Consider the following 21,101-nt stretch of genomic DNA (forward strand, 5'->3'; position numbering starts at 1 on the left):
AGAAACAAGCCAAATCTAAATTAAAATGAGAGCAATTTAAGTGGCTAAAAGCCTGGTCTTGACAGGAAGAGTAAATATAACATGGAAATGATAAATAGTGATAAAATATAAAGCTATAAAAACTGAAAAGTATAAAAGAATGCGATAAAACTTTAAAAATGCAATGAAATGTGCTGAAAAATTATGAGAAACACGACAAAAATTAAGGCAATAAAAGGACAAAATAAAACTCAGAATGATATAATAGCACAGTGATTTATCAGTAAAAAGTAAACAACCTAAAGACAAAACACAAAAAATAAAATCTCAATGAGATTGAAGATAGAAATGAATTTTCAAAGATTGAAAGAAACAGAGGCAGATATACACTGAGTGGCCAGATTATTATGATCTCTGAATGCATAATAATCTGGCCACACAGTGTATATCCTATATAATAAAAGGCTAATAAGCAAATTGTCCCCTCAACCAGGAGTTGAACCAGTAGGCAGGCCGGCCAACTGCCCATGTCCCCTCCCCCCTGGCCAGGCTGGCCGGACCCTACCCATGCACGAATTCATGCACTGGGCCTATATATATATATATATATATATATATATATATATATATCAGTTATTAATTATGTGATATGGCGGACACTGGACAAGTGATTAAGAGCCCTGAAACCAGAGATACATGACTGGGGTTCAAGTCTTGGCTCTGCTACTTATTGAGTGACCCCAATAAGCTGCTTTATATCTCTCGGGGTCTCAGTGTCCTTATGTTTAGAGGGGGTGAATTTTTGCTTATCTACTACTAATATATTTTATATAGAGATCATAATAATATAGTGTGTGTGTGTGTGTATAATTTTATAATTCTTTATTGTTGAAAGTATCACATATGTCCCCTCTTTTTCCCCATTGACCCTCTCCAGCCCCCTCCCACCTGCCCCAGGCCTTCAGCACCCTATTGTCTGTGTCCCAGGGTTATGCATATATGCATACAAGGTCTTTGGTTGATTACCTCTCACCCACCCACCTACCCTCCCCTGCCTTGACTTTCCTCTGAGATTCCACACTCTTTTCCATGCTTCTGTCTCTGGATCCACTCCATTCATTAATTTATTTTGTTACTTAGATTCCATATATGAGTACGATCATGTGATACTTGTCTTTCTCTGACTGACTTATTTCACTTAGCATGATACTCTCCAGGTCCCTGCATGCCAGAGGCTGATATTTTAAAAGTTAGCTAAGAAAGAATTAGCACCTACCTTCCCCTGCCTTCCCTCTGAGGTTCAATAGTCTGTTCATGCTTCTTTGTTTCTGGGTCTCTTTTTGATCAGTTTATTTGGTTCATTATATTCCACATATGACTGAGATTGTGTGATACTTACCTATCTCTGACTGGCTTATTTCGCTCAGCATACTCTCCACCTCCATCCATGCTGTTGCAAATGGTATGAGTTTTTTCATTGTTCTGTATCTTTTCTTAGTAAGAAATAACTGTTTTCCACTTGAAAATAGAAATTTTATCTTGGGAGACTTAGAAAACATCTGTGGCCTATAATTTTTTATTTGCATCTTTAAAATTCATAATGGAAAGAAAGGTTGCTTCCTTTTGTTTGGCTAGTTAAAGCCTGAGCTTTTAGGTTAAGAGGAAGGCACTGGGCAGTGTAGAAGGAGGACCTGGCTGAGGAGAACAGTTTTAAATCTAAGCCATGAAACTCAACGCCTCTGTTAATATTTGCCCTGTGGAAATCCAGCAGACAATTAAAATGTCAAACAGTGCAAAATAAAGATCAACAGAAAGATATTGGATTGCTCTTTAGTAAGAAAAGCAAGAAGAATAATTAAGATACTCCACTTAAATTTCATTTTGCATTGTTAAGTTCATTGTATGCCTTTGACAGTTTGCAGTGTTTTCAGATCCTTAGCCTCAACCTTGCTTTTAAGGGTTTGCTGGCTCTGTAAAGAATAATGATTCTGCATCGAGAGCAGCATACTGGTGTTAGCCTCATATACCTTTACACTAGTGGCTTATGATATCTTATTTAAAATTGCACAACGCATATACTGAGGCTAAGAAATTCTTTCCATATAAGAAATGAGCACAACATTAACTACTAATAACTCATCCTTGTTAGCACATTGTAATAAAGCATTGTTCATGTTCCTTGTCTCATTCAGAATAAAATCAAGTCTTCATACTGCCTCTGCACATACCAGAGACAATACAGCCAGTTAATTTATTCTCAATCCCTTTTTTTAAAATAACCCGATGCACCAGCAGGATGGGGCCGAGGGACTGAATTGAGGACCCCGCAGTAGCTTATTTTCCGCTAACCCTGCTGGGATTGGTTCCTTTCCCTGGAACTCAATACCCACAACTTCCTTGTGGCTTCCCACACCTCAGCATGCCCTCCTCTATCTTCTTCTCTCCTCTTCTCAAGAGAAGAGAAGTTATCTGAACTTCTTCTCAGTAGCTCTGTGACTTTTAAGAATAATTTTTTAAAGTTTATCGAACCCTAGAAGGGCCAGAGTTCCCAAAAATGTTGGCCTTTAGAATCTGGGTGTGGACAAAAATGATTAATACCCAAGATGGTAAGTCTAGAAAAATGTAGCAAGGGTTTGTTCTGGGATAATTTACTGGAAACCCACAATGAGCTAGCACTGCTTGGAAGAACTCCATAGATCAGTGTTAATGTGAAGTGAGTCTCAGAGATTGTGTTCAAAGGTTGGAATTAATGAAGAACCAAGAGAACCTCTTTAAAAGTTTTACTTTTCTTTCTTGGTGAAATACTAGTAGACAGCTAGTTATCTGCATTGAGTATCATGCTTAAGAGAGTGAGCATTACTGCATACTCACCATATGCCAGTTCTGAATCCTCATTTCATTTTACCTTTACAGCAACCTCATGTGGTTGGTATCCTTATCATTTGCAGATGAGGAACTGAAGTTTATAAAGAGTTAAGGCGTGCTCCCAAAGCCATGCAGGACATGGGAAAGCCAGGATTCAGAGTCTATAGTCTTAACCAATACTATGCTGATATCACTGGTGCCATCAACATTTAAATCTGATTATATTTTGAGAAGATTAGTGAATTGGCAGCTTATTCTTACTTAGTGCCCTCTACTTACTATCATTCACAGGGAATTGAGATACGATTCCCAAAGCAGAGGCCTTCCAGGTGACTGGTCCAGCTGTGGTCTCTAAGAAGCTTTCTACAATGTAATGTGCATACAAATTACCTGAGGATTTTATCAAAATGCAAATTCAGCCCTAGCCAGTTTAGCTCAGTGGATAGAGCGTCAGCCTGCGGACTCAAGGGTCCTGGGTTTGATTCCAGTCAAGGGCATGTACCTTTGGTTGTGGGCACATCCCCAGTAGGGGGTGTGCAGGAGGCAGCTGAATCGATGTTTCTCATCAATGTTTCTAACTATCCCTCTCCCTTCCTCTCTGTAAAAAAATCAATAAAATATATTAAAAAATGCAAATTCAGATTCAGTAGCTCAAGGGTGAGTCTAAAGATTCTGCCTTTCTAACAAGCTCCCAGCTGAGGCTGATGGTCTGAGTAGCACCTTGTGATGAGTAGCAAGAAATGTGATGGTCTTGAACCCAGCCCATAATATCTCCACCTTATGCATGTATTTAAAATGTGCCTTTTACAATGAAGGGAAAGACCTGGAATAAAGTCTCAGCTAGACAACAGTTGAGCTATACATTTCTAAGCTTCATAAATTATCTAATTTATAAAATATGGACTATAATACCACACCTGCTTATCTCATGGGACTGTTTCGATTATCAAATTAGATAGTGCTTTGTAAAGTACTCAAACAAAAAATAGCATTTGTTACTTATCATCATTAGCATGAAGCTCAAATTTGTTCAATGAAATACCCCACCAAAGTGTATATGAACCTCAGATCTATCTTGCCTATAAAAATATTTGTCAGACAAATTGTTCCGCTTGATTCTATGCATGCACAACCCTGAGGTCATGCTCAATGTAATGGCTTTAGACATCCAGAGAGTAAGGTAGGATCCATAACTTTCCTTACCCAGGAAGCCATTTTGACAGGCTTCCCATGATATTTTAGACTGAAAGCACAATATTGGCTTTCTCTCAATAAGGATATCTTATCTCAATTTCATAACTCTGGCCTGTTCCTTATTATGATCTAAGTGTGTTTTATCAGTACTGTTTTCTCAGACTATTAGAGTTTGTTGACAATGTTGGGGTCCCTACTACCACCCTTTCCCCTGCCCTGCCGACTCCCACTAACCAGCAGAGCCTACCATTGAAGACCACCAAGTCAGGGCCGGCTCTGCAAGGTTTCAAGGCTCAGCTTTTTGAGTGACAGATAGGTTTGCTAGGGTCTGGCATTTCAGATCGTCCCCATGAAATGCTAATCGTTTTTAGAAACCTTGAAAAAGTCATAACTTATTCATATAAAAGGAGCCTCTCTTTCTGCTTTGGAATTCCACCAACATCGATTCATTCATTTAACAAATGTGCATTGAACAGTCAATGCTAGGCTAGGCATGATCCTGGGAGACAGAGATGAATGAAACATGAATAGTGTATGTGTGGCCTTAGTGTTCAGACAGACCAGCTTCCTAGACACATTCCATTAGTTCTTAGACATCTGATCTTAGGCAAACTAAAGCATCCCTGAGTTAAGTGTCTCCCTTGATAAATGATTCTTATAGGACAGAGCAGGCAGACCTAGTTTTTTATGCTTCATTTTATGGCACTTCACGGACAATGTGCTTTTTACAAATTGAAGGCAAGACTCACCACCTGCAAAAAGATCACGACCCAGTTTATTGTGATGGTCTGGAACCCAACTCATAATATCCCCAAGGCATGCCTGTATTTATAATGCACCTTTTACAATGTTTAGTTATAGCAGATTTCTAAAGCATGGCTTTTGGTTTCAGAATCTATAGTCTTAACCAATAAGCAACCCTCTATCCCATGTCATGATCTGGAGGAGCCAGAGAGTCTGATAGATCCAATACAGTGGAGGGAGTTCTGATTGATAGAGATGGGCACAGAATTAGCCTCTGAGTGAAGTGACCTTTTTCTACATGTTTTCACTTTTATATCTCAAAAATTCACCTTCTTTCCAAGAAAGCATGAAGATCCCTGGGAATAGAACCCATCAAGGATCATTTAATGAGTCTATGTCATCAACAGACATTTGTAGAACTAAATTGAGTGATGCTAGGATTTTCAGGATTAAAATTTTAGTTCCACTGTGTTTCAAATAAAACCTGGTAGGTGTGAACTATAAAGGTTGTGTTTTATTTGAAGAATGTGTTCATGTTGATGTCAAGTAATTTAAGGTTTCCATAAGGCTAACAAGGATGGCCAGAATTTTTGTTGCAAGCTTTAAGGGACAGTGGATTATCTTAAAGCAATATCCAAAGCAGGTCACCACCATTTAGTCAGTCTGCCAGCTTTGAAGTTATGAATTTCTTTAAAAATATGACAAAAATGTGAGGATCACACTACTTGCACATTTTCTCATAGTGTGAGACTTTACCATTTTCATGGCACTATTTCAATTTTGCATGCAAAGTGTGACTTCACTTTATGTAATTCCAAAGAATTTTCATAGGCACGTTTTGATGTGGTCAAGATACTAGTTACTTATAAAAAGATATCACAGAGTGTCTACTTGATTGGCTTGAAATTAATTTTTTTCTTCAGAACATAGTCCCTCAGCAGCTGTGATATAGTTTAACAATGGATTTTCCTGGCTCAGTTTCTAATAAATAAAATGTTAAGCAGCAGAAAAAATATTGTGTTTTCAAGGACAATATTTCACATTGGGTGTCAGTCTAAATTAGTTACTAAAAATCAAATTAGAAGGAAGAGCTACTCAGACCCATTTAGGAACATTGATTTGTGGTCCTTGATTTCTCTGTTGAGCTGATGGAGAATTTAAGATTGAAGCATTAGGGATCTTTCCACCTACACTGTTTCATTGAATTTGACTAACTCTGAACTCACATTGACATAATCTGTGGATATCATTTGTACATCGACATGTACAATATTGTGACTAGTAACTATTGATCATTTTGATGGACTTAATGAGTCGTAAATCTGAATTTATGTTCCTTTCTAACTGCTGAGAATGTGCAAACATCTTTTTTCCAATAAAAATTTGTATTTACTTAGAAGCATTCAGAATGTCAACAAAACAGCTGCAACTTTTTTTTTTTTGCAATTACAGAGTGGTATTCATTTAATAGAACAACAATTATTTTGTATAAGCTACATTAGAACAACTGAAGATGAAAAAAAAAATACCATCCCCATATATAACTAATTTGTGCTGGGCACCAACATGAACCTGTTTTAAATTTCCATGCCAATTTACAACCCCCATATTGTACCAGGCAAAGTTAGTGGCTATTAAAAATACCACCAGGACAGGGCTATCAAAAGATATATTTGGTAGTGTGTTAACTATACAAAAACAAACAAACAAATAAAAATGTACAGTTTACAAACAAACCTTACACAGCCTTACATTTCAATTTTTTTTCTTTAAAAGGAGTGAGTTGTATACAGGGGAGATGTATGCTTTATAGACAAGAAAAAAAACTGCACTAGAACCAACTTATTCATCATTCTCTTCATCATCTTTCCTCCTCCTCCTCCTCCTCTTCCTCCTCTTTATCTTCCTCCTCTTCCTTCTTTTTCTTGCTTTTCAGCCCTGACAACTCCCTTGTTGGCCTCACCAGCTCTCCTTAATTCAGTGTGTAGCAATATCCTTTTTGTATTTCTCCTTCAGCTTAGCATCTTCTTTTCATAGGCTGCTGTCACCAGCGTTGTGATTTTACATCTCTCCCAGCTTCTTTGCAACATCACCCATGGGTGGGCTGGGATATTCTCCTGTGATGTTTGGGCGATGCTCAGAACAAAACAAGAAAAAGGCCAAAGGAGGCCTCTTGGGTGCATTGGGATCCTTGAATTTCTTTTTTGTTTCCCCTTAAGGAGGGATATAATTTTTCATTTCTCTTTCATAAACGGGCCTAGTCCAGCTTTGCCATGTCTTCAGTTTTTCCATTCTCTTTAGCAGACATGGTCTTCCACATCTGAGCACTTCTCAGGCAACTCCGAGAAGGTGACTGCAGCATCCGGGTGCTTCTCCTTGTGCTCCTCCCGGCAAGTTTGCACAAAGAAAGCATAGGATGACCTTTTGCCTCCCGGCTTTTTAGGAGCGCCTTGGCCCGTGTTTAATTACCTTAAGCACACAGTCACCCAGTGCCCAGCCGGCTCACACTTGCCCAGTGCTGTCCCTATGGAGCTCAATGTACTGCAGGTCTGTGCAAACATCTTTTCTGCTTTAAGAGATGCAAAGCAACAAGTGGACAAACAACAAAAACAAGCAACCAGAAACTCATAGACACAGAAAGCAGTATGGTGACTACCAGAGGGAAGGGGGTTGAGGGGTAGTAAAGGGTCAAAGGGGTCAAATATATGGTGATGATGACGGAAGATGATCTGACTTTGGATGGTCGGCACACAATGCAATATATAGATCATCTATCATAGAAATGTACACTTGAAGCCTGTATAATCTTATTATCCAATGTCACCCCAATTAACTTAATTTTACAAACAGAGATGTAGACCTGAGTTTGAATCCTTAGGTACTTGCTGAGGGATAAAGGAGACGTGACCTTACACCCTCTGAGATATTTCAGTTCTGTGAGTGTAAATTAAGGTTCATACCCAGCTTGCAGAGTTGTAAGAAGGAATGATAATGTATGTAAAATGCCTTATCCTCTGCCTAGCATATAGCAGGTGCAAAATAATCAGTAGTCACACTGAGAGAGCTGCTTTTTTATAAAGACCAGTGAACACTGACATCTTTATATAAAGAGCCACTCCCACAGTTCACATTTATTTATGCCACATGTTTTTATGGAGAAGCTACTGTGTGCCAGACATTTAGGCACTGGGTATCGAGCAGTGAAAACACAGAAATGCTTTCCCCTCAAAGAATGTACTATCTGGTGCAGACCAGCAGGCAATAATCATAAAAGTAAATTAAGTACACTTCACTTCAATAGTGACGGGACTATGGGTAGGACTACCAAAGACCCCACTGTACCTGGGAAGTCACAGTTTATGCCAGTTGTCCCGGTCATTATTAGTAGTGCCTTTTTTCATCCTCAGTGGTGATCCAAGTTGGGCAATAAATTTTGTGATCCGCTGTATTCATTTGCTAGGCCACTATAACAAAAGGCTGGGTGGCTTAGACAACCGCAACCCATTTTCTCACAGTTCTGGAGGCTGGAAGTCCAAGATCAAGGTGCCATCAAGATTGGTTTCTCCTAAGGCCTCTCTCTTTGCTTAGGAGACATATCAGGCAGAGACCAGCTGGTGACAAAGACAGAATGAGAAGTGTAAGTAGAATGTAAGACAGACAGATAAGTTTTGGTGGGAGGATTGTGCACGTTTTGTGGGCCATTGTAGGGAATTTGGCTGTTAGCCTCAGTAATATGAAAAGTCAACACCAAAAGTCAATTTATTGGTGTTCAATAAATATCGGAGTCATTAAATCATTAATTTGAAACCAAGATGGGAAGATCCTCACTTCTGGTTTTGTTATTTGTGAATGCTTTGACTCAATAGAGATTTACTGCCAAATATAGAACATGGTAACTCTTCAGGGGTAGAAATCCACTCTGTTGTAGTGTAAAGTGACTAATTTGCCCAGGAGGAATATACTGAGTAGCAATTTATAAAAAACTTCCAGTCTATTAAGAAGCTACCATAAGTACAACACCGACTCTATATATTAAAAGAATGTTCTGCCCTCGCTAGTTTGGCTCAGTGGATAGAGAGTTGGACTATGGGCTAGAAGGTCCCAGGTTTGATTCCGGTCAAGGGCACATGTTTGGGTTGCAGGCTCGATCCCCAGTAGGGGGCGTGCAGGAGGCAGCCAATCAATGATTCTCTCTTATCATTGATGTTTCTATCTCTCTCCCCCTCTTCCTTCCTCTCTGAAATCAATAAAAATATATTTAAAAAATAAAAGAATGTTCTGTATAAAGTAGAGGGTAACTATTTAGCCATGGTCTAATTTGACTTTTTCTGATGTTCTTGAAAATCTGTGAATTGATGTCTGTTAGTTTCCTATGGCTTCTATAATAAGTTGTGGCAAATTGAATAGCTTACAACAGAAATGTATTCTCTTACAGTTTAAGAGACCAGAGCCTGAAATTAGGGTGACAGAATGGATGGCTCCTTCTTCAGGTTCTGAGGGACAATCAGTTTTATGCCTGTCTCTTGGTTTCTGGTGGTTGCTGGCAATCACTGGCATTCCTTGGCTTGTAGCTGCATCACTCCAGTATCTGCTTCCATCATCACATGGACTTCTTCTGTGTGTGTGTGTGTGTGTGTGTGTGTGTGTGTGTGTGTGTGTGTGTCCTCTCTCTTACAAGGACTTAGGGCCCATCTAATCCAGCATGACTTCATCTGAACCAACTAATTGCATCTTATTTCCAGATAAGTCAATTCTGAGGTTCATTGTGAACTTGGATTTTTGAGAGACTATTCAACTCAGTCCAGTGTTTATGTAAAAACAAATAGAGGTCAGTTTGCAATATCAAAATTGTAAGGTGCAGTTCTTAGGAAAATCTACCTGACATGGATTGGCCCAGAACAGAACAATGTTGCTTGAGTTTGGATTCACATTTGACTTACTCAATTCAGTTGGTCTGGAGTGACCAGCATGGCTATCTTTAAAGCTAACTAGTGATTTGAATGAACAGCCAGGGCCAAGTAATTGGAATTCACAAAATTGAAAGCATGTGAGCTTTATCACTCATCTTATTTGATTTTCATCCCAAGTGTCTGACACAGTGTCTACCTCATATATACTCAATAAATATTTATTGGGTAAATTAATGAACAAATCAATTTACAGAATAAATACATTGTTGAAAGATAAGAATTGAATATAATAACCCCAAAGGGTAGGAAAGTATTTTTCGTATTGGAAGTTATAATGGATGATGTGTTATTTCTTCTAGCATTTGAAGGATTTTGCAGAAACAATTACTTCATTCATCTCCTAACTTCCTTGAGATTAGTAAGTGTCACATATTATTACCCCCATTTTTCAGATGAAGAAATTGGATCTCTTAGCGCAGCTTTTTCTTCAATTGCATTATTTTTTAATACCACCAAGAACTTGATGGATGTCCTATAGAAAATGGAATTAGAGGCAGCATTTCTAGCAAAGGAGCACAGGTCACCAAGATTTTGTACCATATTCAAGATAGAATGATTTAAGAAGCCTAACTGGGGTGGAGGGGCAGAAATAAAAACCACTGCACAAAGTAAAACATATTCTGTAGCTGAAGGTTACACAGTTGGACACCCAATAAGTGACATAGTCTAATTATTTATTAGAGCTGTTATAGTGTAATAATAGGGTAATATAGATGTCAGACTATCATACAGGAGTTTGACAGATGGACATGTGCTCATCATGTCTTGTCACTGCCACTTATAAGCTGCAAGCATCTCTCTACCCTTAACTTCCTCGCCTGTTACTTGTCCATCATAATATTCTCTGCCACATGGAGTTCTTGTGAAGGTTAAGTGACACAATGCTTGTGAAGCACTTGCCATATGGACAGTTCATCTTCTGATTGTGGCTAGAGCACTGTATTTTAGCATTATTTATCTGCGTCTTTCCTTAGGGCAAGATCATGTTCAAGTGAAGTTTAGAAGACTTTCTTGTGTTGCTGCTGAATTTATCTTCCCCATTAGAGTCTAAGTTTCATGGGAGCAGGGATGAGGTTCATTTTTGCCAATGCACCGTGAATATTTCTTGAATAAAACATAAGCTAGATTACTGCACTTCTATTCTCAAATGTCCTTTATTTTCTCCCTATTTCACTCTAAGTAAAAGCCAAAGTGCTTATAATGAACTATGAGGCTCTACAGGGTTTTGATACTAAAAGAAGCGGAATAGAATGAAAGAAAACAAATATTTTAAAAATGCTTTTAAGCATGTTTTCAAAGGGCAGAAATCAGGTAACTGGTCTATCATAAAATGAACAGGGTAGCCTAAGGTATATGAAAATTAATGTGGATGGGGGAGGGGTGGGGGAGAAAGGTTCATAATATAATGAAGGAACACTCTATTGGATAAGAAAATGAATTTTATAATCCCACATCATTTTAAAACTCAATTCACAAATTATATTTGTGTTTTCTGTCATCAGAAGAGTCAACTCCACTCAAATTTACCTAGCTTTCTGATTTTTTACTTACCCCAAAGGAAAATTTGATGTTATATTGCTTGAGCATATACTGTATATGTATATGTAAAGATCAGTGAACATGAGTCTTTTGGGAACTAAATTTTACATATCATGGGTTATTTGTGTTAGTTTGTAGCCAAGAAATAGTGCAGTAGGGTTTAGGTTTAATTCATATTTATAAAAAATTATTATTAAAGAGGCAACACTCAAGATAGACATTGGGGTATGGGGGATGCTTTAATTGCTGCTCTATTATAAAAGGTACTGCTGTCACTTTGGAAATCTTCCTCTTTGCTTTGGGTGCCAAGCCTTATACATTTCTCCCAGCATCTCCTGTGTAGGGGAAGAGAATATTACTAGCCAAGGCTGCATATAGGTAACCTCGTTTGAACCTTCTAACCACCCTGGGAGCCGCCAGGTCTGGCATTATTAGTGATGCTGTGATCCAGGCGAGGCCAAAGAGGCTCAGTGAGGTGAGGTCACTTTTCCAAGTATCATAGAAAGTGGCAGAGCTCAGATTCAAACCAGTTTTTGTTTTTTTGTGTGTGTTTTTTTCTGACTACAAAGCTGCAAGTCTTTCCACTACATGTCGCAATTAGTGTGCCCCAAATTACTTACATTGTTTCATGCTGGTAAGAATATTTAACATGAGATCTATTCTCAACACATTTTTAAATGCACAGTGCAGTTTGGCTAACTACAGGCACCACATGGTAGAGCAGATCTCTAGCACTTACTCATCCTGAAAAACTGAAAATTTATACCCAGCGAACAACATCTCCCCTTTCCCCCTGCGCCCAGCCCCAGGCAACCACCATTCTAATCTCTACTTCTAGAAATTTGCTTATTTCATTTTTTAATGGTGTGTTTTTTGTTTCTGTTTTTGGTTTTTTTAGAGAGGAAAGGATAGGGATAGAGAAATAGAAACATCTATTAGCTGCCTCCTGCATGCCCTGTACTGGGGATCGAGCCCGAAACTTGGGCATGTACTCTGAATGGGAATCGAACCAATGAACTCTTGGTTCATGGGTCCATGCTCAACCACTGAGCCACACCAGCCGGGGTGGATTTTGGTTATTTTAGATACCTTGTATAAGTGGAATCGTGCAGTATTTATCCTTCAGTGACTGGCTTATTTGACTTGGCCTAATGCCCTCAATGTTCACCCAGGTTGACACATATTCTAGGAGGTCCTTCTTTATTAAAGCTGAAAAATATCACAAAAATATTAAAATCATATTGAATTGTATACAAATGCTTACACATTGGCTTCCTATTGTATCTTTCCTATTAATTACAGCTATTTTTAAAATACCATTTTTATGATGTTGCACAATTTACATTATTTATAGTGTGATGAAGTTGGCATTTAGCAAATGAATGTACGCTCCTCAGTAGGAGCAGACCACTCTGGTTGTTAACATAGCATGACCATATAACTTGCCATCTACACCAGAACGTTTTTGAACACACAAAAGGGGGCTAACACATAGGATGTAAGGACAACTATCAAAAACCAGCACTCTCCTTGGGCAAACCAGGAGGTCTTGTCACCATACTTATAGGGACCTCCAGACAATCTCCCAAGTCCCACACAAAAGATATCCTATATAATAAAAGTGTAATATGCTAAGTGTCCAACCGATCGGGCGACCATTCAGTCAACTGCTCGACCAGTCGCTATGATGCACACTAACCACCAGGGACCAGGTGCTTTGACCAGTAGGTCAGCTTGCTGCTGGGGTCTGGTCAATCTGGACTGGGCGAGAGAGCTGGACATGCCCTGGAGCCCTCCCATAGTCCCTCCCTAGCCTGCTGGCCCCTATTGGCCCTGATCTGGACTGGGTGAGAGGACCCTCATTGGCCCTGATTGCCAGCCAGGCCAAGGGACCCCACTGGTGCACGAATTCATGCACTGGGCCTCTAGTTACCATATAAGTAAGCACTTTTGGTAATTTTTGCAGAGGAACAAAAGAAAATTGGGCTTCCATGATGGCTCTTAAAGGTTCCCAAAGAAAACTGATGCTTTTATCCTGTCGTTTTCTGCTGTGTTCTCTGGCTAGTTCTGCCAATAGAGCGGGGCAATCTCGTGGACAATGGCAAGCACTTAGTCCTGATCTGGAAAGCACTGTGGCTTTTGGTCATGCAGTTGTTCAGCTAATAACCATCCTGTCCTCAGCAGACTAAGGCTCTCTCTAAATGTTTCATGAGGCATGCGATCAACACAAAAGTAAAGCAGATGAAATGGGACCCACCCTTGATTGAGTCAGAGGCAGAGACAGACAGCCAGCCAAAGATAGAGGACAGAGAAAGGTGAAAGAGAGAGACACACAGAGACATAGAAGGACAAAGACAGACAGAGGCATGCAGAGAGAGGGCAAGGGAGACAGAGAGATGAGGAAATGACAAAGACTAAGGAAGAGAGTGAGGTGCACAGAGCTAGAGACAGAGAGAAAGACAAAGGAGCAAGACTGAGAGGCTGACAGACAGATCAGCACTTATGACAAACACATCTTCAAGTGGCAGTTCTAAGAAGAGTTGAATTTACTCTATTTGCATTTAGATTTTGTAGATCATTTGGAGCAAATTCAAGCACTCAAGCACCTTTCGGTTTCCTCCTTCTTAATTAATTGATAGATAAGAAGAGGTAATTTTATAATCAGGCAAAATGAAACAGGTCCATTAGCAAGGGTCAGAGTTCTGCCTCCAAAATTCATAGTGACACAATTAAGTATTTTCCCATGGTTTCCAGTGACCAACACTGCTGCTATCTTTCTTAAAGGGGTGACTGCAGGGTCCAATAACAATCAGTATAGTGTGGCAGCAATTTTCAGCAAGAATTATCCCCAGAGTATGAACTCCAAATTATATGGGACCCTGTTTCTTCAGGAATAAATTTGAAAATACAAAATGAACTCTGATCTGTTTTCATCAAAGTCTACTACCCTATTATGTATTCTCCTTACTTATCTATTCCTCTGCCCTGACTAATTGGGGGTTAATTAAGTATTTTCAGTATTCCACTTCAATTCCTCTGCATATTTATGAGCTGTAAGCCCATTGAAAAAACAGACATGCTGGCAAATAAGTTCACATTTGCAACCAATGAAGAATGTACTTCCCAGGCCAGGCATGAAGTCACTGCTCATGAATTTCCTTGTCAGGGATCCAGAGGAGACGCAGATGGGATCACAGGGCCATTGAAACTCCTAATGATTTTATCATAGTTGTTTATTCGTGGAAGGACATGGAAACATTACTAGCCATTTTCCTACACCACAGGCTTAGGGTCTAGGAAGCAAAACATTGTCCATAATTCAAAAGCACAAGATAGAAGCTGAACAGGGCTGTGAATAACAGAGCAGAGCCTTTATTCTCATGCAAAGCCACAGAGAATATTTGGTTTTGCTATCAGCTCTACTGCAAAAAGAAGGAAGATAAGCATGATTCTCGTTATGGAGAAATTGCCACGTCTATCACCATCGGCATTACTTCTTGAATTCATAATTCATAGCCCATCACCCACCACTGAAACCTAACACTGACATGTAGCCAGCATTTTTTGTGTGTAACAGGAAAAGCAGTCAGTGAAAAATGACCCCTTGCAATACCACTGTTGAGATGCAGAGGGTCAGAAATATGGAGCCACTGAGATACTGATGGCTGATATGTTTTCAGTAAGCTCAGACTTTGTAAGATAAAACCTTTCCCAGTGAAAAAAAAATGACTGAATTTTCAGTCATTTCCATCACAATTTAAAGTGGCCTATTAATTGACACATTTACTTTTTATTCTTTTTATTTTTTTTGTATTGCTCTATTTCATGATTTTTGAAGTGCTAGTATACTAGAAGACTGGTTTAACTTCTACATGCAGAGATAAGGGAGTTGATGTCATTTTAATTTCTAAGGCAATAAATTTGTGAATAGATTATTAAACTCAGTAGTTTATATAGCCAAATAATTACGGTATTACTTTGTCCATGGTAAGCACCAAAAATGTTAATTGAATAACTTAATAAATGAGTCATTAATTATTCCACAAATATATGTTAGCACTAATATATGTAATACTTTGAACTGCTTGCTAATAATCAAAATAAGGTAATGAGCTTTCTCATCTCACTAGATATTTTTGCTCAAATATAACTCCAATGACACCTTCCCTGGCCACAATATTTAAAATTACAAGTCTTCTCCACCACACCTCCCTACCCATCCACCAACAGAAGTTTCTAGACCTCATCCCTACCCAACTTTATATTTTGCAATTGATTTTTGTTTATTATTTTTCTTTCCTGACTATAATGTAAGATTAATTAAAGCAAGAATGAATTTTTTGTTGTTCATTGCTTGAAAACAATTTTCTCACATAGCTGGTCCAATTATACAGTTGCCTAGAGCAGGATAGCACATCCAGTAACATTAATTCTCTAAAGTCTGCAAGTAGAAATTTTCAATCTTACATTGCAGTAGGGAAGACATATGTCAAATCCATGACTGTATTATTAATTGTTTTAATTATATTTGTGATAATAAAGATAAAGGAGATTTAGATTTGTGATAAAGGAGAGATAGAGGAAACTATAAGCATACATTAGAGCTGTTCATAAACTAGTTTGGCCTGTCATGTAAGGTTTTCCTTAGAAAGTGACTACCGAACTGACATCTCAAAGATGAAGTAGGTCACATGGAGATAAAGCAACACTTCAGTTAGAGGTCATAGCATGAGGTAAGAGGAAATGTGATATACGCAACTGAAAAAAGCTATTACCTACCACTTATTGACAGTGTATTATGAACAGTTGTCATCCAACATGCTTTATATATTATCTCATTAGACTCTCATTCTAACAACTTTAGTTAGAATTTTACAACTTTACTATTACTAATTTACTTTGTTAATGAGGAAAGATTAAGAGAGATTAAATAACCTTACCTAAGGTAATAAAGTGCTGAGAACTGAATCTAGGTTGTTTTACTACAGTGCGTGAACACTCAACTACTACACTTTAAGGAAAACAAACAAATTTAAAAAAACACACACAATAATCTGATAGCACAGAGAGAGAGAGGGAGAGGAAATTATATATGTTCACATCTAGACTTCCAGGAGTTAAGGGTCTCACTGAAGAGAAAAACTATAAAAATCAGGTAGTAACCATATACAATTTCTATTTAAATACAGGGTGGGGCAAAAATAGGGTTATAATTGTGAGTATTTGAAGCAGCTTATTCTTGTATTATTACTTATTAATTATTGTATTATTTTTCATATGAGCAACAGTAAACCTTCTTTTTTCCCATCCTGTGTACTCCTAAAATGGACTTTAAATTGTGTTTTGGCAACAAAGATCCTTTGCTATTAATAGACCCTTTTGTTTTATAAAGAAAAGTCAGAGAACCAAGGAAGTTTAATAACCTGTCCAAGGTCACTCAGCTTGAGGTAGAAAAACGGGGACCAAAATCCGGGACTTCTAAGTTGTGATTAAAAACAGCAGCCTACCTGGTAGTCTCCAGGGCAGTTCAGAGGGCTCCCTCTGGAGCACACCCACCTTTCTTCCCCCTTCCTTTCATAGGGGGGCGGTTTCTCCCTAAATTCTAAGGGCCCTCCCTTCCCCACAAAAAGAGCAGTTCAAAAGATGCTCCAGAGAAGAACATCTTTAGTTACCCAGCAGGGGGTGCTGGCAGGGAGTGTCACCTTAACCCCCAGCAGTGCTAGGGAAGTAGGAAGCTCCTTCCCCATAGCCAGGCCTGGGGGTCCAGGAAGTGGTTGTAGAGAGAGTAAGCTTGGCAGGTATCAGAATTTGAGGGGAAAGGAGGAAATCAAACAACTGGCAAATATTTCTTGAGTGTCTGCCATGTGCCAGTCTCAGGGATGATTGTCAAACCTGAAGCAAAGGAGCTGGGTAAGAGTAAAAAAAAAAAACAAACAAAAAAAAAAAAACCTAAAGGCTCTCTCCTGATGCACGTGGCTGAATCTTCAGTCTAATTCTTTGTCAGAATAGGGTTCACTCTGCAATAGGGTGTGATATCCAGAACAATAGGGTATGATTGGGGAACAATAGAGAAGGTAGAGCAGAGGAGTGGGGAGGTCTCTCTTTCCTCTGCAAGTTGTCAGGATACAATAGGGATAGCTTGCCAAAGGCAAGTGTATTTGAATTGAGTTTGAAAGTCTGCATTGGCATTTAGAAATTGGTAATTGGAGGACCCACCAGATTCCCCATACAGTGGGATGGAAGCTTACAGTGACCTGAAGGGAAGAAGCTGCATCATGCTTGGGGAGTAAAGCAAAACCCAATATCCTAAGAAGGAGGTGGCTCTTAGATGGATGTGCCCTGCACAAATGTAGTAGAAAAAAGCCAACTAAAGAGTCCATGTTAGCCCGGGCAGATGGCTCAGTGGTTGAGCATCAACCTATGAACCAGGAGGTCATGGTTTAATTCCCAGTCAGGGCACATGCCCGGGTCATGGGCTCAATCCCAGATGTGGATGTTCTATCTCTCTCTCTCTCTTCCTTCCTTTCTGGGGGAAAAAAAAAAAAAAAAAAATATATATATATATATATATATATATATATATATATATATATATATAATGTTTTAAAAAAAGAATCTGTGATATGTGAATCAGATTTACTTTGTTTTACAAGTTTAAAAGGTTACCTAGATACTAATCTAGAAAATGAAATCAGGTCTTCTTTTGTTATCAAAAGTGAATTTATTCACTCGTTTGCCAGACATTTATTGATCTCCTCCTATGTACCAGACCCTCAACCAGCACCTGGGATATTGAGTGAATAAGACATTTCACACCAAATTAGTGTCAAGAGCAGAGAGGCCAACAAAGGCCAGACACTTGGTGTGGCCAATGGCTGATGGATGCCCCATTAGGAGCACTAGGGAGGGTGGTGAGAAATGCTCTCAGAGGAAGGGGGTTAGGGTATATGGTGGCAAGTGAGGTTTTTCTCCAAAGGACAACATGAAGGCTTTAAAGGGCTTTTAAGAAGGAAGTATGATCTGATTTGATTTATGTATCTACTAATTCTTTGTCATGCCCCATTCAAGAGATCTATCAGGTTTTGTAGCCAATAGACACTAATGTGGGGGGCGGGGACCAGCCCCAAAGGAAAAGAGATCAGTAGTAGCCTTTTGGTCAGAACTTCTTATAAGTATGAGATCAAAATTATTATAAAGTACAAAAACAACAAACAATACATTTGCGAGGCCCATATTATAAAGATGTTCTAACCTTAATTAAATAGCTTCTTTTGCTGTCACTTTATATTCAATACTTTACAAACTGATATGGGGGAGGTAATATATCTATCCACCTGAAAATTCAGGCTTCTGGGCATGCAGAGTAGACAAGCTGAATCTGAGTTGGACAGTCAAGTGTTGGGGACCTTGCCCACGGGATGACTCATGATTTTTCTTGAGTTCTCCCAAACTATCTCCTGAAGTCACAGACACCCTACGTCTATTCCTCGTTAACAGTTTCAGACACACCTTGCTTGTTTTGGAGTTACTCTGCTTGAATAATTCCATCCAGTAATGTCAACATGAAAGGACTGTCTCCCTCTGGGCTTGTCATCTTATGCTAATGACGCTGCATATCAAGGACATCTATTCTCTCACTTTCAGGGAAGGCAAAGGTACTAACAGGTGATTGCAGTGTGAATGATTTATGCAAAGCATCTCTCTCCTTGGTAATCAGAGATGAGGAGCAATGAGAACAGAAAACTGCCATGGGGCCCTTAATGCTGGTTTGAATATTGAAATTTCAATCCAGTTAACTCTTTCAATGATACTGGCGTTATTTCCGATCTAAGGTCAAAAAGAAGCCACCAAATTCTTGTCGCTCAGAAGATATGCTTGCATGATTCTGTTTTCACTTGCTAATCATTATGTTTAATGTAACATAAGGAAAAGGTTTGGAAATTAAAACCTAAAACATAAGAATAACAGAAAGGGGAAAGAATTTTTTTTTCCCCTCCTGGAGTCCCAACCTACTGCCTGTGATTGCCTGAGCTGCTGGCTGAGTATAGGTCCTGCCTGCTGGCTTCCTCTGATAACCATGCAGCCCGCCCTAGTTTCCCTTGGAAGACAGAGTTAACGGAACCTGTCGGTATCTTCTAGGTTTCCTCTACGCTCAGAACAGCACCAAGCGCAGCATCAAAGAGCGGCTCATGAAGCTCTTGCCCTGTTCAGCTGCCAAAACATCGTCTCCTGCTGTTCAAAGCAAGTTTGTTTGTTCCTTTGTTTCCCCAAAAATGTTTGCGTTGTTTGTTTAGGTCTGCATGCATTGCAGTTCTCTACTTCTAAAGAGAATCAATACATTTTATTCCGCAAGACCAACTCTATCGATGTGCACGTGTTTACCTAAATACCCAGGGGAACTTTTGTGCGATTTCAAGGTGCTTCCTGATTGGCAGGTGGACAGCTCGGTGTTGGTGACAGGAGCTTGGGCTTCAAAACATTTGGAAGTTTTTGTTTGATCTGAGGCTCAGGTAACTCTTGGGTCCAGAGCAGTGCACCCTTTAAAGTGTATTTACCTTGTAAATTTCTTGACTCCTCTACATGCACTTGGTGCTATAATTTAGATACTGCCAAACTTCAGAAATATCATTAGGTTCAAAAAACTACTATAAAATGAAAAACATTTACTACACAGATGTGACTTTTTTTTTTCTTTGCACACTCTCTACTTGTATCAATCAGGGTTCTCTAGAAAACAGAACCAATGCATACATATGCATACATATACATTTACATATACATATACTAGTACATGTATATACACATATACAGATATACATACATATAAAGAGATTTATTTTAGGGATAGGTTCACACTACTATAAGACCAGGCATGTCCGAAGTTCATAGGTCAGCCTGACAGGCTGGAAAATCAGACAGGATTCAGTGCTATAACCTTGAGCAGAATTCCTTCTACAGGAAACTTCTGGTTTTGCCTAAGTCTTTCCAACTGATTGGATGAGGTCCACCCACATAATCCAGGGTATTCTCATTTTCTGAAAGCCAATGGATTATAGATGTTAATCACATCCACAAAATATCTAGATAGTAACACTTAGATTAGTGTTTGATTAAATAAATGGGTTCTATAGCCTAGACAATGTGAGACACATAGACTAACCAGCATACTCTCCATTTTATCTTTCTCCAATTTCATGCCATTCTTAAGGAGTAGAAAATGAGGATCTAAAGGGAAAACCTTTATTTATTTTTTTAAAAGATGCTATACAGTCCTAGCCGGTTTGGCTCAGTGAATAGAGTGTCAGCCTGAGTATCAAAGGGTCCCAGGTTCGATTCCGGCCGAAGGCATGTACCTTGGTTGCAGGCTCCTCCCCAGCCCGGGCCCTGGCCGGGGCTCATGCAGGAGGCAACCAAGCAATGTGTTTATCTCACATCGGTGTTTCTCTCTGTCTTTCCCTCTCTCTTCTACTCTCCCTAAAAATCAATGGAAAAATATCCTCGGGTGAGGATTAATAAAGTTAAAATAAAATTAAAAAATGCTGTACATAATGAACATTTACAAATATTCTATGTATACAAACATTCTTTCATACACATTTTTTTTCAAGCATCAAAGAACAGTGGGAGTCAGACACACAGATGTGTTGTTCTTCCCCAGTTAGGAAACAAATAACTAAGAAGCTAGGAGAAACATTGTAGGTGTGGGGTTAAATTTCTGGTTTGAATATTGAAATTTTAATCAATTAACTCTTGCAATGATATTTATTTTATTCTCTTTCTAAGGTTTTAAAAAGCCATCAAATTTTACTT

At 38.9% G+C, this 21,101-nt stretch overlaps 1 protein-coding gene and 1 pseudogene across 3 annotated transcripts in view; one reads left to right on the forward strand and one right to left on the reverse strand.

Annotated features, from left to right (window-relative positions):
- The window catches only part of KCNIP4 (potassium voltage-gated channel interacting protein 4), a 404,299-nt gene that overhangs the window by 285,808 nt on the left and 97,390 nt on the right, over positions 1-21,101 (forward strand). Inside the window, exon 2 of one of the 3 annotated variants that reach the window (XM_054729845.1) lies at positions 19,431-19,532. The exons of the other annotated variants lie outside the window; for them this stretch is intronic. Coding sequence (XP_054585820.1) covers positions 19,431-19,532 — 102 coding nt within the window. The remainder of the gene's footprint in view (positions 1-19,430; positions 19,533-21,101) is intronic. 3 annotated transcript variants of the gene reach the window in all.
- LOC129151025 (high mobility group protein B1-like) lies at positions 6,625-7,244 on the reverse strand (annotated as a pseudogene).

The sequence above is a fragment of the Eptesicus fuscus genome, chromosome 2 (assembly GCF_027574615.1).
Source record: "Eptesicus fuscus isolate TK198812 chromosome 2, DD_ASM_mEF_20220401, whole genome shotgun sequence".
NCBI classification, from domain to species: Eukaryota; Metazoa; Chordata; class Mammalia; order Chiroptera; family Vespertilionidae; genus Eptesicus; species Eptesicus fuscus.